Source organism: Erithacus rubecula (assembly GCF_903797595.1).
Source record: "Erithacus rubecula genome assembly, chromosome: 20".
Taxonomy (NCBI): Eukaryota; Metazoa; Chordata; class Aves; order Passeriformes; family Muscicapidae; genus Erithacus; species Erithacus rubecula.
The window spans coordinates 8,301,948-8,327,830 of NC_136672.1; the positions used below are offsets into that span (position 1 = coordinate 8,301,948).

General features: G+C 40.0%; 1 protein-coding gene across 7 annotated transcripts in view; it reads right to left on the reverse strand.

Annotated features, from left to right (window-relative positions):
* Positions 1–25,883, reverse strand: part of TEX2 (testis expressed 2) — a 56,388-nt gene that overhangs the window by 5,700 nt on the left and 24,805 nt on the right. For 5 of the 7 annotated variants that reach the window (XM_079323848.1, XM_079323847.1, XM_079323846.1 and 2 more), the window contains 7 exons: positions 19,296–20,950; positions 13,059–13,259; positions 11,114–11,450; positions 9,737–10,005; positions 8,289–8,438; positions 6,840–6,939; positions 3,148–3,280 (listed from right to left, as the gene is read on the reverse strand). In XM_079323848.1, the coding sequence (XP_079179974.1) occupies positions 3,148–3,280; positions 6,840–6,939; positions 8,289–8,438; positions 9,737–10,005; positions 11,114–11,450; positions 13,059–13,259; positions 19,296–20,924 (2,819 nt within the window). In that variant the 5' untranslated portion in view covers positions 20,925–20,950. The remainder of the gene's footprint in view (positions 1–3,147; positions 3,281–6,839; positions 6,940–8,288; positions 8,439–9,736; positions 10,006–11,113; positions 11,451–13,058; positions 13,260–19,295; positions 20,951–25,883) is intronic. The other 2 variants (XM_079323851.1, XM_079323850.1) reach the window with 1 other exon arrangement.

Consider the following 25,883-nt stretch of genomic DNA (forward strand, 5'->3'; position numbering starts at 1 on the left):
GGGGAAAAAGGTGAAGTAATAAACAAGTGTTGCCCTTTGTATACAAGATACCACACAGTAGTGACTAATTCCTAGACTTAAACTGTAGAAGATTTTAGGAACACAATCACAAGAAAAATTTTAAATATTTTAAACAGATTTAAATGAGACAAGGACACAGTGGATACACTTCAGAATTAACAGATCTCTACTGAAAGCAAGAGCTTGAAACAGTTACACAACACAGGCTTCAAAAGCATATGGCTTTAGCCCAAGGGACTATACCCATGAATATAAACTCTACAGCATGTTCAGAATACACTTTATAGCTGTGTCTTCTTTGTGTGTGTGTGTGTGTGTGTAAATGTATTTGAAGCATTAACCTCACATAAGGCATGGGATAGGGCCACTGCCTGTTACTCTGTACACAGAACAAACTGCTGCATGAAGTCCTCATGTAAAGGGACAGCTCACAATGCACAAGAGTCCTTCCCCACTGGAGCAGCAATCCCAGGACCTGCCCACACTGCAGCATTTCCTACCCAGTCTATGGAATCAGAATTGCAAACCTCTTCCTATCCAGAGCAGCATTTTGTACCTGCAGAGGAGTGAAGGAGCAAACCTGAGGAAGGGAAGGAGCAAAACTGAGCCACCTCCCCAAGGATGTGGGGGTGGTGCCTATCACTGGCCCAAATAGCAATGCTGGAGCTGTTCCTCACAGAAATTCACATTTTTAGGTCAGATTCAAACTGCCCATTTTCCACCGGGGTGTGACCTCACTTCTCTTTCCTGTGCACATTGTAGCATCCAGCTCAAAGCCTGCTCAGGGCATTCTCAGGTGTTCCAAAGGTGTCACCTTCTTACAAGGAGGTGTTTTATTTCCTACTTGAAGGGGTCCTCTGAAGTGCCTCACAAGCACCAAGTGGCTCAGACACAGGATTTCCTCGCATTAAACAAAGCAACAATAAATAAGCTTGAGTGAGATTTCAGGGGAGCTCTGTATACAATGGACCATTTATATGGCACAAACTGGCAGAAAAAAAATCAGTTTGGAGCTACTGTATTGTTCTTGTAAAGATTGCACAATATTTTATGAATTGCCATTTGTCAGTTTGTTTCTATGTGGTTCAACAAAGCCAAAAGAACTGATGGGTTAAGAAGCTGCAGTAACTTTGAGTTAACTTGCCTGTTTTTGCCTCATCTCCTGTTTAGCAGAATCTGTAATGTATTACTTTTATAAAACTGGCAATTAAATAGTTTTCTACCCTTTCTGAGAGCAGCATTTTCCTGAGAGGGCGTGCAAGACAGCATTGCCAGACTGTCAGCAGACTTCACTTCTATTTCAAACAGCAAGTGCAACAGTGACCCATTTGTCTTGTTTTACACTGACAACAGCCACAGACAGTTAAACCCAGAGCTGTTTTCCCCCCCTCTCCTCTCTCTGGATGAGTAGGTGCCTTTCTCACACCACTATGTGGTTACTGCATCTCAAGAGATGGTTTGTTCTGAGCTCCTAAGGGCCAGAAATGAGCTCAGCAACCAACACTCATCACTTACTGACAACGTGACCATGGATGCAAACACAGGCAGGGTAATTTGATTTGTCACAGCAATTGTGAACTGATAATTAAAAAAAGCCAGTAGAATTAAAATTAACTTCCACATAGGAAGCTATAGATGAGGATCAAATTGTTACATACTTTTCAGTCCTTAATTTATTTAAGAACAATTTTTTTAAGGAAAGAAAACAAAAACAAGCAACAAAAAAAACCCTCATCCAAACCAGAATACATTAGACTGTTCTTTATGTAGAGCTGCAGCCTGGCCCTGAGCTTTGAAACACTCAGCCCTGTGCAGGGAGCAGTGCAGTTAATGCTGGTACCTTCAAGTAATTGGTTGCTTGGCTACAGGCACTTACATCTGCCTTGCTGGGGCCTATTGCTCAACCAGCAGCAACCTGATTTTTATATATGAATGAGAGTGTTCACTAATTATTTCTGAGGCTGTTCCTGCACTGAACAGATATGAAAATACACAAAGAAAATCCTGAAGGGGTGGGGAAGAAAAGTAAGAATTTGATTTCTATAGACACTTCCTCCTCTAACCCCCATTTTTTGGGCAGGCAGGATTAAAGGATTTTGAAAAATTCACACCTACCAGTTATAGTGATGTAAATTCAGAAATATTTATTTCAAGCAGTGACAATGAGTATCTAGGTCAATTTTAAATCCTCTGAATTTCTACCAGTGATGAGATCATTCAGCCAATAGTTTTTTTTAACATTTATTTTCTTGTCATGACTGCACTGAAATATAGTGCTGCTCTAAGGATTACTTCAAGATATCTCAGAATAAATGGCCAGAGCTATGACACGAGTATATGAAGCATCTAGTATTTTAATTGTGAAAGACCATACTGTTTTGTTCATAGCTAAACAAATGGCCAGATTTAGAGACTATTTCCTTGATTTGTAGGCAGTGGTTGTACATTAAATCAGAGACCTCCTACTGTTCAGGCCCTGCAGATTTCTTAAGTACAAAGAGAATACAGCACCAAAAAAATGGACTCCAGAGCTAGGAGTGGATCCATCCAGGGATGGATATTTGATAATTGCCACTCTCTAGGTTAATACAAATGGACAGATGGATGACATCCAAACATTGCAAAAATGAGAGGGAAAGAACAAATGCAAAGGAGGTAAGTAACTGTATAGTGTCTGCTAATTAGTCCATCTACATAAGGCATTACATTTAGGCATAGCAGGCAAACACAAGATGGCTATGAGGAAAAATAGAGACTAAAACAGGGATGTGATTACTCCCACGATGCAATAAAGCTTTTGAAAAGTCTTTACATAACAGTTAGAGCCTGTTTGCCTTCCCCATTGTTTACTACTCCATGGTTTCCAGCTGCATCTGTACCATGCTGCAATATATCTTATATATATACATATATAAAATAGTTGTACCACAGAAGCTTTTTATTAAAATTATTATCAATAGCATAACCAAACAATAAAATTGCACAGAAAAGCCACGTTTCACACCCACTTGTATCAAACATCCCCAAAACTCCTTTCAATCTACTGCATAGCCAGAGCTGCAAATACACAAGGAAAATCCCAGCTTTTCACAATGAAAAATTTGTGAAAAATTTTCCATCCCTTACCCTTCCCTGCCGATGTCGCCAACCTTAAACGCTTCTCCAAGTGGCTCTTTACCAAGTTTGGTCAAGTTCATCTTGGTCTCCAGGGTCATTAGAAAAGATCCATTGTAGGACATTTCCAAATCAACCCATAGTCCTGAAATAAACAACAGAAAAGATGTCACTTGAAGAACAATCACACAGCAAGCTTTCTGATCACATTAAGCTCATGGAATATAAATCCAGATATAAATCCAAGCCACACTGGAAACAGCAGTGAGTACAGCTAATGGCCTAAAAACAGTACTGTGATTTACACACACCTAAACTGCTTAAGAGAAATGAGATAAAGGAAATAGAACACCATCAGGGATTCACTTCAAAACTATTTACAGCATTGCTCCAAGCCAAGCAGTAATGGGGACACTCCTCCACAGCACTGATGCTGTCCAAGTGAAGCACAACTTGAAATCTCAGAGCAATATTGCTTCTCTCACACCACAACCTGCTGCCTCTTGTTTTCCCAGTGGTGTATTGAAGATCAGTGACAAGGTTCCCTCAGTAACTGAGCTACAGGCATTCTTTTAGGATTCAGTGTAAACAGAGTCATTACTCAGACAATTCTAGATGTGCAATATTACGTTAAATCCAATTGTCTGTGCAAATTATTTGCTTTTTGCAATCTCCAGAAGAATTGTCTTGGGAATACTTTAAGATTAGCTTCAGCCTTTTAAGTGACAACTTGCACCAAAGCTGTAGGTATTTGTCATCCAGAGGTTAAAAAACAGATGCCACTAAACACAGATCATACATCTTCCTTTTCCAAACACTGCAGCTGCACAATACATTCCCTCACCAGTACCTGGCACATCAACCACTGGCCCATTCCATTCTTATTTACCTATTTGAAAGCAATTAATGGTGAAAAAACTGAAACCAGGACAAATGGTAACTACTCTTTGTGTTTTATTGTTCTAGGAAAGTCACATTTTATCAGTTAAAGAACTATTGTTTTCTTTTCTGTAAAAACATATCCTTATCATAATCCCACCCACTTGTGGTAACAGAATTACAGGCAGCTCCCAAAGACCTGGTCACTGGCACCCTGTGAGGTTACATGCTGCAAGCAGGATGAAGGCAAGTTGGTGCTTTACTAACCCAAATAACTCTTTTCCACCTCATTTTTTCTAACACTCTCCTAAAAACCTAACACAAGAACTCCAACACGAGCTTATAAGGATTTTTTTCTCTTTACAGAAGGAAAGTATCAGAAAGATGATAAAAAACATGAAAACAGCTTAACAGACTTTTTGGGTAATCAATGAGTCAGTAGAATTCAATCATCAATATAATTTTAACAGTAGATCAAATTAAGTAAAGGATGCCATTACTGAGAGGGAAAATTCCTTCTGACCAGAAAATGTTTGTACACTTTTTCCAGAGGGAAAAGGGGAGGGAGAGTGAGTGAAGAATTGGGCAGATGGTACAATTTATTCAGTTTTCTGGTTCCCTAGCCTTGACAGAATTACAATCAAAGCCACAGCATATGCTGTCACCCAAGCAGGATTATATTAACAGAAACCAGATTTTTTTCTAAAATTGTCTGTTAACAAATTTAGTCCATTAGAGAAGGCATATAATAAAAAATGTATTTTCTTTGTAATCAAGAACTGGTTAAAAAAAGTATGGATGAAACAAAGCACATCACAATTAGTAACTGCACTTTAAAGCCTCACAAAAGGCTTCCTCTAATGACTGCCTCAAACACTTACTAAAAAACCCCAAAAATTTAGAAGCATTCATTCTGGATATTGCCCTGAAACATTCCCCACTAAAGCAAGTTGTTACCCATACGTCAACTAAGAAATATTCTTATGAAAACAAATATTTCCAATTATTATCTCCTTGCTTATGTCCTTTTAAGTATAGTAAGAAAACAAGTTATTCCAGTAATTACTCACTGCAAGCTCTTAAAAACCCTAAGAGTTCACATGTCATTCAACAGTATGGGAGAAGTTAAAAGGATTAGAAATCTTAACCATACATGTTTGCTTGTCACAGTTTAACTGAACAAGACTGAAGGAATTAATTTATCTCATTCCTGTTTCAGCAATTAATTGAAGGCAAGTGTTCAGTGGATCCTAAATCCCATCTCATGACTTAGAACTACAGTCCTTGTTTACAACTGAAGTTATGAGAACACAGAAAGGAATTCAAAAAATGTTTAAATCAATAAAAAGGAAAACACACTGAAAAGAACCCTGAAAGGAAAGCCTGGTTAAAAAGAAAGTATGAAACCACTTTACAATCGTCACATGTGCAATGATTTTAAGAAATTTTCCTTTGTTCTGTAACTCCAACTAAAACTTCTACCAATGGTGAAACCACTTAATTAAGAACACTGGAGGACTTCCTAAATTCTCTGTGGAGAACCTGCTGTCCCAGACAGGAAGCATAAGACAAGAAGCAGCAATATGCTTCAGTTCCCCAAATACTAACTGCATTCCAGCTTATTCTATCTATTCAACTCTTATTTCTCTTAAAAAGACAGATTTTGTTCCTCATGACAACCAAACAGTTTGCTCTTTTCAAACATGCCTTGTTTATAAAGCTCAGTGGAAAATATTCTTTGGAGAAGTTGAGAGCAAAGTACCCAGTGTTTTATAGATAAGGCTTTTCCCCAAAGAGCTGCAAGTCCAAAGTAGATAAGGGCAAGCAATAGCATTTGGATACAACAGGCAGCATTAACTAATGTGTGTCCAGGAGGATTTTAGTATTTCCCCAAAGTCTGTTTTGTTCAGCTTTGAGGGAAAAGTTAGCACTTATTATCCTCATGCTTCTAGTCAGTGATTTGAGTGGCACAAAGTTTTTAGTATTAAAGTTTATTAATCTCCTCCTAAAGCCCATGCATCTGGAACTCTTGCAAAGGTCAGGTGACAACACGCCAGGTCTTCCATGGAAATGTTTCCCTTTGGGCCAATTAGAAATTTCTCCATGTTGAGTGGAGAAACTGATGCAATTTAAAGACTGCTCTGATTAGATCTTAGATGGCATCTAGCTCTCCTCAACATGGAGAACAAATGCTTTTGAAGCCAAAAAGCATTTTCCAAGTTTTTATTTTTTGCAAGACTACTTAAGCAATAAGAGTATCCTCAAATATGTGACCATATGCAAGCCAGAAGGAATAGAACACAAACAGCTCTAATTCATAAAGCAGCAGTATGAAGGTCATCCAGCTTTAAAAACAGTTGTATTTAATATTTATAAGAATATAAGCCTGTATTTTGAAGTTTATTTTCAAAACAACACTATATTCTTGTTTTCCAAGTTATTACAATTATATTTTCTGAATCCCTGTGTTCAGAACAGGGCAGCTTCTCTTGGGGAGCCAAACATGTTTTCTCCTATGGTAGAGAATCAGATCTGTCTCAAGGAGATGTGCATTGCCCTCTGCAGTCCATGACAGTATCAGATAAGTGTCTGCACCTCTGCTGCATACAAATTTTAGTTTACTTCAGTAATCATTTCCTATGGAAAGACATGATCACAATTCCATATATATAGAGTTACATTTACAATGAGCCTGAGATGTGTCTGAGTATATCAGAATAAACTCTTATTACATGCACCTAAACCAAACACAAAATAAATAGATCAACATTCTGTTCTCCACAGATACAAAGGCAATACCAGCAGGTTTTTTAGGGTTTTTTTACCTCTGTGATCAACAGAAGGTTTGAAGGCTTGAAGGATCTTGGGCACTGCTATCCCCATGTCAAGCTCAGTCAGAGTCAGTTCATTCATGAAGTAGGGCAGCTAAAAGGAAACCATATAAAAAAATCAAATACACCTTATGGAACTAGACATCAGTTAACTGAGAGAAGAAAGCTTATTAAACCTAAGGGAAGGACTGAGCTAAGTGTCACCAGTGAAAGAACACAAATATAATTACACAAATTTCTTAGTATTCTAGAATTTCACAGTTGCCAATTTCAAAACTTTTTAGGGAGAGATTGGGCATCTGAACTTGTTTTTAAAATTATGCTGAAGTTTAGATGCTGACCTTAAACCGTCAGTATACTTCTTAGTCAAAGTATGTAAAAAACTCAGTTTAAATCCTATTTCACTGTCAATAAAAATCAAAGATTCTTTGAATTTTAACTTCAGTCATATATTTTATCATTGATGTTTTATCAATGTCTCAGCTTCTTTTATCTTTGGCAAATTCTTTCACAGAACATTACCTTTTAAATCTCTATCACGGTTTTAGTAAAACAGGCACAGAATCATGATTTGGGTATCTATTCACTTAAATATTTCTAATTGACAGAAAACAAATCTCCTGTGAACAAACACTGCTTTAACATCAAAAACACATCCAGTCTCCATTCCAAAGTCTTTCCACTTAAAAAGTTACCAGAGATGTCTGGGTACCCTGCTGGAACAATTGTGGAAGCAGACAGGCAGAATTAGGCTACTTTTTATTTCCCAAAGCAAAGGCAGCACTGTCTCACAGCTGGTGCTGGCAGCTAAATTTCTGAGTTTTCCTCAGCAAGACAACAACTTCCTTTGCCTTTAGGAACAGGTAAGCTCCTCCCCAAACATGAGGAGCTGAAAGCCTGTGATGAGCTGCTGCTGTTCAGAAGGGATGCAGAAGGCAAGGGGAATACTGAAGTCACTCAAAAGCATCACTGCTCCCTTCACCCTTGAGATGGTGCAGCTGATGGGAGCTGTGTCCTGTCACCCCACAGAGCTTTTCAACAACCACTGCTCCCACTGACCTCCTGCAAGTAGTTTGTGTCTGAAGTTAACGGGAACACATAACACTTGTGGATCCCTGATGTCCTCCACCTTAAAAGCAATATATTTCCCAAAGCAGATTTCCTAATTTGTATGCAATTCTGTTAATCCCTAATGTAAATGATACTTTAATTTTTACATAAAAACTTGAAAGATGCAAATAGCTAATACAGTTGTAGTTCAATTTAAACAAAAGCAGCAAAGTTAACATGCTGAGATCCACCAGAAACTGAACTGCCATTCCGCACCACATTCGTCTTTCACGTGTAAATGTGAAATAAGTCTTGTACTATTTTAAAACTCAAAGACTGTATGTTTCACTTCCTTCCCAAGGAGTGTATAAAGCAAGTATCCAGATCAGGTACCTTTATTTTGCTAAGTTTCATTTGGATCTTCTTTGACACTAGATCAGACCAATACTTCTCTCCTAAAAAATCCCAAAATATTCTTCCAAGCAGAGCATTCACCCAGGCCTCTTGTTCCTCTTCTTCAGCTTCCTCGTTGGCATCTGGCAACTGAAAACATAAAGCAGGTTATTCAGCTCTATAAATACTATAAAATAAGGACAGAAAATGCCTGATTGATATGGGAAGTTCAGTATTAAGAGTCCAGGTCAGCTCAGAACACCAAATGCTCAGCACAGGGAGCACTTTACAAACACATCAGCTGGACTGCCACGAGCCTGTCATCATCCTGACAAGCAGCAGAGGGAATGAGACCACACAGATATAGATTGACCTCTGGCAATGAAATAAGAAAGTTGTATGTAATTTTAACCTCTGGCAGAAAAAGCAGATAAACCCAGAGTGGGCAGATTTATAAATATGTTTGCTGGAAGAGATACTCTGTGGCCAGTCATTTGTTTTATCAAAAAATTGGAAAGCAAGACTCAACCTTACATCCTTAAATCCAGTTCAGAAACACCACAAAGAGATGATAAACACAGTACAGGGAATCACACTCCTCCTTCCAGTGTCCTGCACACAGGATTCAGGAAACTATATTGTTCCCTCTGTTGCATTAAAGGTTTTGTTTACAGTGCAAGAGAATTCTGTCTTGGTTTCCTTGAGAACCATTTTGAAACACCTGGAAATACTGCACATTCAGATGCTGCATCACTGACTACACACACAAAAGCCAAGCAGCTGAAATAATTTTGGGTGTGTACACAAACTGCCATGAAAAAACAGGAAGTTTCCATGAAGGAAACACAACATAATAAGTGCCTGCAATGACAGAAGAATTCACCACCCTACATTATTCCAGGCAGAACTCCTGAAGCTAGGAGAAAGGCAGTGCTTTCTAAGACAGGCAGGTAGATGCTGCAGTTCTGGACACCATCTCTTGGCAGCTACTGCTTGCAAGGGTTGCAGCCTGGCTCTGCCAGGAGGGCTGGGAGAGGAGCCTCTGCTGTGACACAGCTCCCCTGCCAGCACTGCTCATCTATTTATAGAAGGACTTCTGACACGTGCCAGACTCAGCAGCAAATCAATCCCAGCTTCAGGAGTAGTTAGGGGCTAGAATATATTTTCCTGGTGGAACACAAGATGTGTTTATTCATACATTACACCATGGCCTCCTATTCCCTTTTCTGTGTATTGTATGGAAGTCTGGAAACAAAGATGCCTGATATGAACCACAGCTTTTAAACAAACAGAAGTCATGTTTAACATTAAAGATGTGTTTATTATTAGTGTTGCACTTAGTACTGAGGTTCTGTTTCCTGAGGGTGACTCAGATGCAGCCCAGAAGGTCAAAGGATCAGTAAGAGCTACAGGTGCTGTTCACTATTCCTTTGGAGTGTCAGTATTACCTTTTTCACAGCTGTAGGGCTGCTGTCTGCACTGAGGACTGGACTACCTGAAGGGCTTTTCTTTTCTTGTGGAACACACTTTGCCATATAAATATTGTAGTCCAGAAGCATTTTCTGCCTCATGTTGCCAGCCAGGTCCTTCTGCTTTGGCTGGGATGTGATTTCTTCTGCACTTCCCTTGCTGCTGCTCCGGCTGTGCGTGAGAACTCCAGACTGATTATCAGCTCTACTGTGTGCTGGCAGCACCCCTAAATTCAAAGGAATAATACCTGCTCAACAGAGAATAAATCTGACAAATACCACAGTGTACCATCAAACTTCAAAGGAACAAATGTATTCCACAGATATTTTTCACAAAAAAAGACCAGCGTGGTGCTTTCGCATTTTAAAGGTTAAAAGTAAATTATACTGCTGTGTGTTTAGGTGGTCCTAAACCCAAATTAGCCAGTATTTGCTATGATTCAGCACTCAGCAGGGTGTGGGACTGGAGGAATCAGCTGATCAATAGCATATTTAAATATGGACACTCACATATGTATAACACATGGCAGAATTCCCAACAGCCCTGCTGGGGAATGCCTAAAATAATTGTCAGGTGATTGAAATGTACCTATGACTAAAGTATTTTTTTCCTAATCTAATTATAGGCTGTTACCATTAGAAGGACTGGCAAAAGTATGTAACTATTAGAATTTTAATTGGCTATTAATTTTGCATTTGAATTTCAAGAAGTTATGTGCCAGAAATAAGAATGCTAACTAATTTTTAAAAAGCTTCTCAGAGAATAAAGACAGAGAAGCATGAGTCATTCAGGTTTAAAATTGTATCAGAGGACAGATTTAAATTAATATTCCAAACAGTTGATCAATACTATTGACTAATGTTTGTTGGTTCAGATATATCTATTCATATATATTAATGCAGGAACTTTCATTTAAGAGAAATGTGTTTTCTTGTGCCACTAACTCATGAGAAAGTTCTATCCTTCACAGGAGACTAGAATGGAAGGAAGGATGGAGGAGGAAAAACTGGTAATGAGAGAACTGAGTCTAATACTGCAAATGCTGACATCAGTTCCAACACACAGAAAAAGAAGAGACTGAATAATTAATCCTTACAAATACAACAGGATTTATTACAGTCACTAAAAACCAATGTATTCAAATAAAATACTCTAAATATAGTAATAATATTTGAAAGCATAGAGCCAAGAAGGAAAAAGGTGAGGGGTAAGATGGCAATAAGAGGCCAAGGTAAGGAGAAAAGTATCTTTTATATTGTATTATTTTTTGCTTGTGAACATCACTGTGGCACCACCAAAATATAACTTGCTTGTTTCTTTTAACAAACTTCTACAAGAATACAAAATGTGAGTACCTGGCTTGCTCCCACACAAACTGGGCAGCTTCTTTGCTTCAGACTTGAGCTTTGATGCAAGAAGGAACCTTCTGAACCACTCCTCCTTGTCCCTACCCGTCCTTCCAAAGAGATAGAGCACTTGATCTTTTGGGCAAGTGTGCTTCACTCCATCCTGAGCTTTCTTGGACTCCTCACTGTTTGAATCCACTTTTTCAGCTGGTAACTTTTCCTCTGCAGTCTCCTTCTCAGCCTGGGCCTTGGCCATGAAGTCATCCTGTTTGGCGAGTTCAATGCAAATTGGATATTTCTTATTCCAAATTCGCTTCCGTGCCAGGCTCTTGGGAACCAGGGAAATCTGAAGGATATATGAAAGGGTCAAATGAATTGATTTTTCACTTGTGTCCTCTATGTTTCTATACTGAAGTAAAGAACACAGGAATGCAAGAGAGAAAGATCCCACACTGGATCTGCCAGTTTAACTGACTCGAAATTGCTGGTGGATATCCAACCCACTGCTATCACTAAGTCTTTGGTTGAGTCAACCTTGGAATTAAAAAAAAGGACATTTAAGCAGATTATACCATGTGGATTAGAAACTCTGCTTTCATTTAAATGATCCCATTCTCATGGATTTGCAGAAAAAATTGAAAAACCAAGAACTTTATTTCTGGGACCATGGGGAGATAAATAAGATAAAATAATCAGAGTCCAAACTGAATTTTGAACATGACTTTTCATGCTCTTGTGAAACTGTGCATTTGAAGTTGGTGACAGCCACATCAAATACATAAGAGTCAAGCCATAAAGCTGATTTACTGATAATATACCCTAAACTCAGTATATTTATATAAAATTAAGACAATGCTACTACTAATAAAAAAAAGAGTTAAAAATTCTTATGTGGGGTCTAAACTCAACAGTGTTCTCCAAAAACTGTGGGCAAATACCTTGAAGAATAGGCATCATTTGTTTATTACAGTCAGGGCACTTGGCACTTCTGTAATCACTAGGGCTGGGTGGGGGGGAAGTACTGGAAATTTTTCTAAGATACCATGAGGAACCAACATCAGTCAAGTGCTCCTGCAGCACATGAGAGCTTTGCTTGTCCTCATGGTGGGAAAACAAACCTACAAAAGGCAGGAATCTACGTTTTTGCTTTATCCTTTTGACTATCTTCCTTTAATGGGAGGCAGAGATGACAGCATGCTCCTTTCCCACAGAGACTCAGAGGAAAGGAGGGAGCTTTTCCTCACTGTTGCCTTGGTCCCTCTCTCCCTCTCACTTCCAGTCAAGTGAAGTGTGGTTTCCTCCTACATCTGTACTGATGCAGCACATTAAAAAAATCCATTCCCTTAATAATTAAGTATTGATGTATTATTTAAAACAATGCCAATGGAATCAACTTCACGTGGCAACTCTTGAAATATCTGAGGGAGGCAAACAACATGTAGGAAAACTGCCCTGGCATCATTACTGATGCACTCTTCCAACTGCAAAAATCCCCATCTCCTTCCCTAGACTGGAGCAGCTCATATTCCAGACACCTCTCACTTTCCTCTTCCACATTCACATATGATGTTCATTCCCTCTTTGAATGAAAGGCAAATGTTGTCTCAGCTACCTTGGGGTGATGCCTCAAAGATGAGGCACTTTGGTGTAACCTTCAGAACAGCCCTGCAGTCATCTCATGCATTGGGAACAAGTCTCAGAGTTCCCATGACTTAACTCTGCTCTCAACTGCCAGAGGAAAATCATGCTTTTTCCTTATTGTGTAAGTATGTACTTTCTTCCAAATCCTGCTCAATCTTCCTCCCCAGCACAATCTTATGCAAGTTAGTCATGACAACAGTTTTGTTCAAATAATGACAGAACGTGAAAATAGAGGAATGAAAAAAAAAAATCTGAGTTAAAAAGAATTTACAAAGTATTCTTAGTTAAAATCAGATATAAGTAAGATACTCACCTTGCTATCTGTTAGTTCATAAATTTTTTGACTGACATATGTGACTTCAGGCTTTGGTTCATTGTACACAGCTCTTCTAGAAATATTTTTATTGGGTTTTGAAAGTCGTAGGGTACTGCCTTCGAGTCGCACATAGACAGAGTGAGTCAACGTAGCATGGTATGTTTCTGGATCATAATTATAAATTTCATTCATCCATCCCTAGAGAAGAAGACACTGTTAACAGGCTTTTAAGCTGCTGGAAAACCAAGTACAGCACGTACCTAAAAACTTTGAATTATTATCCAAGCTTTTGCCAAAGTCATTTCACTTAGTGCACAAACAGAACGAGGCAATAAATGCCCTAAATGAGATAGCACCAAACCAACAGAGCATGAGATATGGATGAGATCTCAGCATATGGTGTGTTTTTTCTGACTCAGTCACTCTGTGAATGTAGCTCTCACCTCATCCCCAGGAGCCAGGGTTGGATCTGCAGATGCAGGATGCCAGGAAGAGCCACAGGGCAGGAGGGCTGAGCAGCACAGCAGCTCCTCTGCTCCCAGCAAGCTCAGAGACTTTAATCACCCAGAGCCCAGGCAGAGCAAACAGCCTGTCTGCTCACACAACAGCACTGACATTGTCATCACCACAATTAAGGACTCAGTGGAAGACCACAATGGAGTTTGCTTTCATGCACCATCACCATTAGAGATCATTTAACACGTTGTGTAACTGCCCAGCTACAACACAGGAGTCATACATGTGGATTAAATTCAATTAATTTCTGTGCTGTAAAAGAAACACAAAACAAACCAGCCAGTCCTGCTGTAACAAGCCTCTAAGTGCTGACTCTGACCACAGGGGTGATGCTTCACCTCCAACATCTGATTACAGAAATAGAGATGATAAATGGGGTAGATGGTAGGCAGAATACTCATTCAAGGAGAAGTTTTCCTTCTCTCAACCTGCCATACAACATTCTTTGATCATTGTTTTTATCTGCACATCAGAACCTTTAATTCAGCATACTCAATATTCATCAATGTCAACAGAAAGTGAAGGGAAGCAGGAAGTCAAATGGAACCTTTGCAAACACCTGTGTGATTACACTGGGGGGAAGTGGGGAGAGCTGAATGAGCACCCCAGTGTTTCTCAAAACAAAAAGTTGTAACTACCTTATGCAAAACATCCCAAAAATTACTGCACGATTTCAACTTATTTAAGAAGTTTCCACCCACACAGAGAAAAGTTTACATTTATGCTAATTTTCTTCAGTTTCAGTACCACATAATGTTCCATAGTAGACAGCACACACTTTCTTAGGTGCCATAGTAACAGTGATATCTGTTTTGCTTACTCCAACATCTAGCTCTTTTTTTACTACAAAGCCTGAAAAAAACTAGATAAATTAGCATTTCTTTTATGTTCAGGAAAGATTAAGTCATTCATCTTTGCTCAGCTCCAAAGCAGATTATGTTTTTTATTAATAGAAATGCCTATACCAGGGCATACTCTTTGAAGAAGCTTTATGGTTGTTTTTTCCTTACAGTGGGTTATACACGACTCCCATATAGGAAACACAATGCACAAGGAAGATTTTCTATAAGCCATCAAATTCTGCACAGCAGGGCTGACATAGGTTTGAGGAACATCCCATCTCCTTCCTAGAAATTACTTAGCCAAGACATCTTTGAGCAGACAGCAATTAATTTTCAGCCAGGAACTCCAGCTGGACTTACTGAAGCACAAGAACATCACGTGAGCTGCCCAAAGCCACTCTGTGCAGGAACTGCAATATCCATATGGCCCACAGATCTCTGGAGCAACTCCCACCTGTCCCTGATCACATCTCCAAGCTATTTCCAGCTCAGACAAAGTCTGGAGCCTGCAGCCAGGCAAACATACAGATGGGAATTTGCTGCCTCACAAGTTTCTTGCCTTCTCCTGGAAGGTTGTTCAGCCAACACTGCACTGGCTGGCACAGAGTGAAAGGGCTGCTTGGAGAGTGGGTCATTATAGGAAGCTCAGTCACATGAGCCCTTTCTCCAAGTCTAATAAGCTTTCTATTTTCAGGAGAAAGGTTGGAAACTTATGGGTACAAGTGGTACCTAGGAAGGAAGGTCAGACTGCACCTGACATTCCTTTAACAGCCTGCTTGAGATGGAACTGTGATGAAAACAAGGAGTGATTTACTCATTTAAATCTTGACTTGCCTGTGCCAAAGTAAGAAGCAAAAATCCCTCCTGCTTTTCTGATCCCTACCATGTGCCCAGGCTTTCCAGTTCAAACAAATGGATTAGCTGTACAATCTACCAAACACACAATTCTCACACCCTGCAGTGCCTTCCCTGCTCACCCACAACCCAACACAAGTGCAAACACAGCACAATCAGCAAGTTATCAGCAACTGAAGAACCAAGTTTAGGTTTATGTATTTGGGGTTTTATTTTCACACAACAGTCAGGATGAAAGAGAGACAGCAGAGTACTAAACCCTCCTTGTACGTAAAATTTTAGGTTTCCAATTTCTAAGCATGAAGTTTCTTCTTTGCACTAGATTTTCAGGTTATTTTGTTACAGAGATACCCTGCATGGCTGAAAGTGGCTGACAAATGTTAATGCTTCACTAAATGATGATTCTTTGCTCTATTAATGAATCTGAAAGTGTGTGGCAGCTGCAGGAATTTTTATCTAACAGCTTTAAAGGAGGTAACAACACCACCTGCCTTCTCACTTCAGTGATCTTCAGTTCTGTAAATTGTTTCACCTAGAGAAGGTTATCCAAGAAGCCCCTAAAGTCATTCCAAAGTTCTGCACTTTAAGAACAATTTCAGCAGAAATACCTCTGCCTCTCTTTTTGCAAAACCAAACTGGAACAAAACATTAACAGCCCATGGAAACAGTTTTGCAATGCACCCAAACAGAGGAGTTGTGTTACTATAATGTGCTAGCAACAGAGAAATTCTCCCAAACTACTGAAGCAACAACGGATTTCCTTGCGTAGGGGAGAAGTGACTGTAGGACAGGTTTTCTCTGTTCTAGCAAAGTTATTTTAATAAGAAATGTAGTAATTGTGGGAGGACAATGACCAGAGTCATATGGCACCGTGCAGCTGCTGGCCTGCCACTGATCCTGTGATCTGCATTTGGGAAGGTCAGCAGTTGCTCTGCACTCCCAGCTGAAAGCAGAAGGTGCCTGCCCACCAGGCTGGGAACCCCTGGGCTGCTCCAGGGCTGGGCAGCACCACCAACTTTCCCAGCTCAGATCACAGCTCAGCCACAGCTGCCACTGCTCCAGCCCTGACACAGCTCAGTGGGACATGCCACCTACAAAAACTGCTTCAAAAGCTCCCCCCACAATTTGATTCTTCTCTTTCTTGACTATGGGCTTCCAATTTTTTATTCAAAGCACAGTTCAACAGAATAATTCATGTAAGACCTGCCCAGTCAAGCCTTTTTAGTGTTACTTGTTTAAGGTCTCAGGTGTGTTACAGCATAACCTGAGAGGGAAAAATGTGGAGAACTGCAGAAGATCCTTACAAAGCACCCAGAGGGCTGGGGGCACAGAGCAGGTCTGTGGGTAAAAATAAATTAAAATCATTACTTTCAAATACATAAATAAAAGAATCAGCAAAAGCCACTTTCACAATACAAGCCCAAACCTGGATTAAAACTGTCCCTAAAGCTTCTTAGTGATATTAACTGGTTAATAGCCATTATTATCAAATGCTTTAGCACCAAAATTTTTTCAAGACTGTTGATCACTCAAATCACACTAATTGTATTAGTATCCCTCTTACTACCACTCTTTTATAACACTTCTGTAGTATTTTTCTTCATAAATTAGGAAAAATTATAACGCATTTTTTGAGCTTCATTCACAGGGAACACAAAGACATATAAAAAATGTCTGAGGTAGGAGAAGCAACCATCACCTTAACTGGAAAAAACATTTGTCTGCCAGAGGCCACTATCAAACATGAAATCCCTTGGATGGTACTCAGGAATAGCACACTGATAAAAAGCCTCCACTTTGGCTCAAAACCTCAATTTCTCCAGCAGGCACTGCCACTGTGCTCTCCATAAAGTTCTTCCTAATGGAAAGGGTAAATTTTTCATTTCTATTTTAGCTGTTACTTAAAACCTTTCATATCAGCCAGCACAACACAAGAGAATGCAGAGTTGAAAGGCCAAGAAGGAAGTTAGAAAAGACTAATGGATTAAAGAAGGAAAAAAATGTGGGCAGAGAAAAAAACAAAAAAAAAAAAACAAACAAAAAAAAGAGAGATAAGAAGGAAACCAGAGAACTGAAAACTAGGAGAATAGGCAGATACAAAAAATTTTGCACTAGTTTTTGAAACCTGGGAAATGCAGACTGCTCTAACAATGTTTACATGGGGGAGAATGCACAGATACTTGTACAGAAATAGCTGGACAGCAGTTTGGCAGAATCTCAACTCCTTGAGCCCCATATGAAGGGATCTCACTCAGAGCATTTATCATAATTGCATGACAGCAGTCCAGGCCAGAATATCAGACCAGCAAGTTCTGATGAGAGTGTCTTTATGCAAGAGCATCAGGTTTGATTTTCCTTTATTCCCCTGAGTTTTGGTACAGATTAAGTGTTTAGCTGCCTTTTCAGAGGATCTAAGCTGTCCAGTACTCATTTTGACAGATGCAAATAGAAAATAGTTGTATGAAATGGGAATAATAACTTGCAATCTCCTAAATTATATTACATTATGTTCCACTAGAATGTGGGCATTGAGTTAGTTTTTTAACTCTTGGAGAATTTATATATTAAAGACAATTACTTTGTGTGTTATGAGCACAAGAAATATATTAGGTCATAAAACCCATTAATCTACATTTATATAGACTTCTCTGCACTGTTCATTTCTTGCCTACAGCCATTTTCATAAGATGTAACTCCTCAATAAAAGCATTAAAATATAGTTTAAAGGTTCCTGACTAAAAGGTAAAGACAGCCTAACACCAGCCAATAATTAACATCAGGATCTTTACCAGCTTCCAGCTATTGAGGAAGGGTCTTGCTCCAAACAACAAGGACTGAACTGAAAGTTTTCAACAATTTGTACATGGAAGCAGAAAGCAATTCAGTTGGGCAGAAAGGAGGGTTCAGTTTGAATTCACTACAGCAAATAATAACCACAACTAGTATCATTCACAAAAAAAAAGGGAACACCAAGGTAGAATAGGGCTAGACATGCAATTGCCACCTTTATGCAATAAAAGTAAAGTTTTATATTCTCTTTATAATTATATTTCCAGTTAAAGCCATCAATACATTATAGATTGTACAGTATATACCCATCTAATTTAAATTAATGAAACCTTTGTGCTGTTAAAATTGGAGATGCACCTTTGAAAAGCTCAATTTAATATTCAACAAATACTGTGATAAGCATGTGATATCAAGTGTGGGTTACACCACCAGCACTCAGAAATGCTTCTGCTGCACATCAGAAACCAGCAGATATTTTCTTGCTCAGAATTCTGCAGCTGGGAAAATATTACTTTAATTCAACACAGATGGAGATTAGGAGAACAGGACAGGGACCAGAAGCACTAAAGGAACAGAAGGGTTGGAAGGATCACAGCTGGACAGGCAGCAGAGTGACACACAAAGTGACAGCAACTTGCAGTATCTCATCCACAAGAGGAGGGCAGAGAGCAGGAAGGACAAACTTTAATCTAAAACCAAGCTCTCAGACACATTTTGCTGAACTGTAATTCCTACTCCCATTTCAATCAGCTTATTTTGGAGGAGGATCCACTGGCTCTCCAACTCTCTATGGCCTACTTGAACACAATGCTTTTGTCTTTGCTTATGAACAGATCAGGCCAGACAAATTACTGCCTAGACAGCAAAATATCCCACAAACAGAATACATCTCCCAAGACGTAGCTTCAAGCACAAATGTTGTTATTTAACACACTAAACTTTGACAATACTTGCTCTCTGTAGTTCAGATGGATCGTTTCAAATCTATCAGCAAAACTATTTGCCCTTTTACTTCAGAAAAAATTCCATTTTCTACTAATCCCTAAAGACACTGAAGTCTTATATATTCTTGGATACCAAACCATTTGTGCCCCTGCCAAAGTGAGTTGACCCTAAAAAACTATTTACAAATGGGGTCATTTCAGCTCATTTACACCCTCAGGATAAATCTGGTTTACTCTTTCTACTCAAAATAATGCAGACACACACACACAAAATGCCATGACCTCACCTTCAGTATTTCAGGTTCTTTGATGTCTAGAGCTCCTGTATTCCATCGCTTTTTCATGCTTTTATGCAATTTGAGATACTCATGAGTACGTGGAGTAAGAAGCCAAATCACACAGACAGCTACCATAAATCCAAGGGCCATTCCAAGTAAAAGTCCACTTAAATAGCCAGGGAGAGGGATAATAAGGTAAGCATAGACTAACAGTACTAGTAAGTATAAAGTTTTCACTGGTATTTGAGGCTGTTGCACATCCAGATTATTTTCATCTTCACTACTGAGCACAGTAACAGTTTCCTCCGTCACCTCGGGATCAACCACAGTTTCAGCAGGTTTATCAGTTTTACTTTCCTCCTCTAGCAAGAAAAAGTCTTCAGAATACAGTTCACAAAACTCCTCATCCTCCCTGCTCACCAGTGCTGACAATAAACATTTTTCAAGTACAAGTGCAGGTTTTGACCCCACGTCCTTTGTGCTTGCAGACTGAGAGCTTTTGGTCTCTGTCTCTTTTGTGTGTTCTTCTGCCCCTCTTGGCTGATCACTCTTAGTCAGGTTAAAGTCACCCCCAGAGAAGTCCCCTTCCGAATCACACTCCTCTTCCTTAATGCTGTAGTTGTTATTGCTTTCCAAATGGCCATTCAAACTGGAAAGGTTTGAGAGTTCTGAAGCACTTGAAGATAAGGCTTTGGGCCTGTGGCTACTACTTTCATCACCCATTATTTTACTGAGCAGCTGAAGAGGCTCATAGATTACCTCAGAAAGGCGTCTTTTTGTATCTTCGATTTTAGCCTCCATTTCAGGTACTTTAAAAAAGGAACGAGTATCGGAGGGGGATGTTAATGGAGAGGAGGGGGCAGTTTTAGAATCACCACCTGTAGCTCGAGGTTGAGTGAACTGTTTGAACAGATGCAAGTTCAGTTTCGAGTCAGGTGGCCTGTAAGACACAGCTTCAGACTCCTGTTTAGAAGTGTCTGTAGACAGAGATTTCACCAAGGTTTTCATTAACTGTCTATGTCGCATTGGTGGGGTGGGTTCTTTTGGTTCCACTTCTGTTGAAAAGGACTTGACTAACCCCTTAAAAGGCTTTGAACTAGAAACTGTGGATGATCCACTAGAGCAGGCAACTGATCTGGAAGGAGATGAGGATGGGGAAGACAGACTGGATTTCTGTTCCACAGGTGGTGCTGCTGCACCTGATGCGCCAAATGTGTGACATGAGTGTGACGATGGAGACAGGACAGGTGACACTGCACTGATTATTTGGGATGGGGAAGGAGAGTCCAACAGCTTTACAGTTTCTGCAGTGGGCAGAACTGCAGGCGATGAGGACAGCGGTGATGCAGAGTTGGCCATGGTAAGCGAGGTAGCTGGACCAAAAAGGTCATGGCCAGTATGCTCAAAGCAGAGGTCTTCCTTGGCTTCAAGTGCTGTTACAATGCTTTGGTCATCTAGTTCCTCATCAAGAAACTCTTTAAACTCCTCTTCTTCCTCTTCTTCCTCCTTCCCAAATGCAGAGAAATGAATAGTGATGGTTTCTCGGGACACAGATCGCTGGACCTGCACTTTTGGTGTTGACTGCTTTGAGGACATTTCACCGCTTTTCTCTGCATGGCTACTGTTCCGACTTGTCATTGCAGGTTCCAGAGATGTGTCAGAGTCTGGGAAGAAAACATAACACCAGTTAAATGCATTTCCCAACCCCTTCAAATAGCCTTATTTTCAAGCATTAAGCCAAACAATTTTATGTAGGAAAAAAATCCAAAACAACAGAAAAACAAGAAGCAGGAGATGCCTATGCTCAAAATTACAGATCTAGGTCACTGTGTGCTACTCAACATATTTCCACATACCACAAAATAGCAATATTAAAACATACTAGGCTGTTAAAATTATAGTGCCCTGAAATTATAGTTCATCTCTAAAGCATCACCAGAAATACCTCTGACTTCCAGAGCCCCATCCCACCCCAACACACTGAAACTCTTCCCTCCTAACTCAGTCTCTTCTACATGCAACACTTAAGGCTTTATACCTTATAAATAAAGAAAATTTGAAACTCAAAGCAAGATCAGATATATGTAAATGTTGGTGTGTGGGGAGCACATTATTTAAGCATTTCATTGACCCATGGAAGTGAATTTAGCATATATTTATATGGAGAGGAAACAGCATGCATTTAAACCAAGGCACTGGTGACCATACACATAGATGGACCAGGAATTACAGGATTAGCTCTGCCTCTCCAGCTGGGAGGCAGCACTTTATCTCCACTGCCAAGACAGCAAGTTTACCATTCCAATAACTGAATTATTTTTCAGAAGCTGTTAAAATGCTGTAATCAAACTGTCAAACTGAATTAATGTGAGGCCTTTGCTGACGTCTAAAGAGCAGTTCAGAAGAATGATTATGTGGTGGTGAAGAAATTGCACTTCACAAACAGTTGTGATATTGGATTGTATTATCCAGCAAGCCAATGCCACCTGTTTGGCATCATCATCCTACTAAAGGTTGTAGCCTTTTCTACTTCCTAGCAGAGCTGCTCATGTAAACATATTTTAACCTGTCACTAAACTAAGCTGGGTTAAACATTTTAAAACAGCAGATCTTTGCTATGCAGCTTATTCAGAGCGACTATCTGTCCACAACTTCCTACACACTACAGTTGCCCATTTTATGGACCCTAAATTGTTGACAATTCCTTGCTTCTTCCAGCATTTGTGAACTTCCCAAGCAGGTTGTAGGAAGGGCTGGATGTTAACCTGCTTCATGTAAAGCCTTCAGAAATTTAATTTTCAGGGCCTGTTTTTTTTTTTAAGTCTTATTTCTGCTGCATATGACAGGGAGCCAGCTCAGGTTCAAAGGACCTAAAAAACCATTCACAGCCTGGTCAAGCTTTCACTTGACATCTCACCCTTGCTCTGATGATAAAAATTCTTCGTAAAGATCACTTCTGACTTCAGTGTTATCCTGGAATAGTTTTCTTCTGTCCTCTCCAATATCCATCTGACCCACCCAAGTAGCAGCATTAACAGAGAACTCCTCTCAGGGATGGAGAAGTGTCTCCACCCTCCCGGGGCTCAGCAGATTGTTACCTTTCTTAAGGTTTGCTACATCTATGGATCAAGTAGTTGTTTTACTCTCAGTTACCTCAAGTTTACCTACACACTTAGCAGTCACCTGTATGAATAACTTGGTGAGTGCTAAGGTTGCTAAGAAATTTGGTCTTTCATTTCCCTGCTGGATTAGCACAAGTGGGAACCACCAGCAGACAGAATCCATGCTTCTGTCTGCTGTCCATAGACATGATTCCATTTTAAACATTTCAGAGTGCAAATTGCCACATCTTTTGAACAAACACACCCAAATTTATTTTTGGAGAGGGGAAAAAATACTACTGGACAAGATGCATATCCAACCTCATTTCCATAGTGCTGGGCCATCAGCTATCACACGTTAAACATCTTGGCCCAGTTATGAAACTGCAAAACTAACACACCAAAATCTGAAAGTACAAAAACACTACACATTTTCCAGGTCACTGAGCCATCACAACACTATACACTAAGGAAGGAAAAAACAAAAATCAAACCCCCACAAATATATTAACAAAATCCCCCTTGCACACAACACTGTTGGCATCAGTTTGACCCTTTCTGTTCTGCGGTTCAACATTAACCATTTATCAGTAATCCAAGAGAGCAGAAGATTAGCAATTCCCCTCCCCCCAAATAGCATTTTCACTGTGGCATTTTGTGTCAGCTAAACTTCATGGGTTTGGATAGCTCCTTAGCACACTGTGTTTACACTGAACATTAATTAGCTCGTGTTTAAACACCAGTTGCCATGCTGTGCTAATGCAGTGCTAATGACCTGAAACAGATGAACTTTACTTGCACACACCAAACGTACTGAAAAGAGATTTTACTGCTTACCGAACAAGCAAGATTTTCTTAACATCGTGATTAACTTAAGAGAGAAAGGAAGGAAATTCTTGATTAGCCAGTATTTGCCTACCTTAAGCACGTTACTGCACCAAGAATTATGTCATACAAAAGAACATGTTTCCAATCCAACCCTGAACACAATCTCTGTTTTATTGTGGAGGATTTGGGCTTTCATTTTGTTTTTCCCTCCAGAAGTTTTTCCTTGGCAGCTCTTTCAGTAGGTGTTAGTTTGTGATAGAGCTATTTCATCAGGCTCTTGAACCATACATTTTTAGTCCTTAAATAATTTTAACAGATTAACTTCTTACTCATTTCTGGCTACATTTTCCTCACTTATTTACCTAGTCCTCAGCTCCTCTCCTAGCAGTCTGAAGACCTGATGTTCCAGCCTCACCATTTGAAGTGGCACAATTCCAAACTGATTGTTTGGATTTGTTATTGGTACGTGCAGAATCAGATTATATTGGTACTTGCAGAAATATAGGTTTTCACTGCTCCTTCTTTTGAAGGCCACACTCTTCCCCATTCTCTGGCTGCCTCTTCAGGGCTTTTCTGGTGTTGATTCTGAAGATGCAAGGTATCAGTTTTATTTATGTGGCAGACATAAATAAACTATTACTTGAGTAGCAGTATTACATCCTCAGGCTTCAAATGATTCAGAACATGAACTTTTACCCGGAAGGGAAGAAGGCTACTCAGAAAATAATTTCTTTCCCCTAAAGGTTTGAACTTCAGATGCTGTTGCAGGGTGGAATGAGATAGCTGCCAACCTACTGCTGCCATTTCCACTTCTGACCTCAAGGCACTGCATCCCCATCTCCCACAGAAGAGCAGTTTATAATCCTCACCTACAGGCATTGCTTTTAAAGCTCCAACAACAGGAAACACTGAGCCAGGCAAACAGGGAATGCAGCTCTCAGGGACAGACAGCATTCCTCAGGCAGCCCTCTCCTAGGAGCAGGGAGGCAGCAGTGCTGGAGATGAGGATGTTTCTGCCCCGGTGACAACACGTCTCCACCGTGCTGTGATGCACCTGGTGACAAACAGGGACACCCAGGAGAGGCCAGGCGGGGTTAGGCCACGACACCTCTTGTAAGTGTCACTGCAGTAACTGTGCTCATCCCCAGGAATGACTAATTGGGAGTTCACAGCCAGAGCCAAGCATCCAGCAATGTGTCCTTCTGCCCAGCAGCACAAACACCTTTCTGTTCCTTTCCCCTGCAGTGGACAAACACACCCCACCCTTCTCCAGCAGGGCCCCAGAAATCACCTGTTCACAGCATAGAACACACAGTCCATCCAAGAGCCTTAGACAATCACCCCACAAACTTCATACAGCAAAACAATTATTTTCACATTAACAATTCAGAAAGTGACTCAAAGCAGCAAGCTAGGAACTAACTTAAAAGGTCAAAGTTGCATATACCACACTTAGTCATAATCATTCAGCTGGAGAAATAGGCTGGATTGGGTAACTAAATTCACATGCTTTGCAGCAGCCAGCTACTCTAATCACATTGCTATTACTTATTGCAACATCTTCATGAGGGGGAAAGGGTGCACAGCACACTATTAGCAAAATGCTTTCAGAAAAATGTGCATCAAGGCTTAACACTTGTATTTTTGTGGCTACTAAACACAGACAAAAAATGTGTTTTCCACAAAACAGAAATTCCTTTCCTCCTAAGTAAAGGAAAAGCCTTACAGGTTATTAACAGCACTGCAATACTTTCCCCTGTATCTGACAGTTGCACCAGAAGAACAAGTCCTAAATGCTGTTCAGGAAACACCTAATTTGATTATTGATAATGCTATAATTCAACTTCACAGAGATTACCACAGCTGTTCACATGGAAAGGTGTTTCTCACTGGTTATGCCTGTGCTTTCCCCAGTGACCCTTCTGGGCCATCCCTTGTCCAACAGGCTGCTCTCCTTTGGCAGACTGGGAAAAAAACAATTGTTCTTTAGGATTCATTGGGTGTTTTTTATCATTTTGGGTCAGGTGACAGTAATTTTTAAGTGTCAGACCCAAAACAGGTGGACACTTCATACTCTAAACCTACCCTCTATTTGGGTGGAAGGAGAAGGAATTATATTTGTTTTAGACAATCTCTGAAGCCTCCATGTGGAGTGACATTTTATACTAACAAAAACAGGACCCCACTAACATTACACCCATGTTCCAAACCAGGCCAGCAGCACATTAAATCTTTCTCAGACAGGCAATATGATCTGAAATTCATATTTGCTCCCAGAAGTTCTAGATTCTGTTTGATTCACTAGAGATTCAGCCAGTATCTGCCTTCCAACACTGAGATATGTGGGAGAATTGCTGCAATTCTTTGTAATTATTTAAAATAAGCAACAGAGAGCTCAGCATCAGACAAAATTTTCTGTTAAGAGCAAGAAGTCTTCATTTCAGGTCCCTCAGAATGAAGCACAATATTAGTGAAAAGTACTACTTTGCCACAGAAGTCTGGAAAGCCAATTCCCATTTGGCCCAGAATGCCCTCCCTGAAGCAGAGAGCACAGCTGCTGGGACATTATCTGTCACATGGATTTCATCTCATTCAGCAGATCTATACCATAAAAAACAAAAAACCAAAGGGATAGAAAATGCAAAATTCAACGTTCTTTCCTATCCCC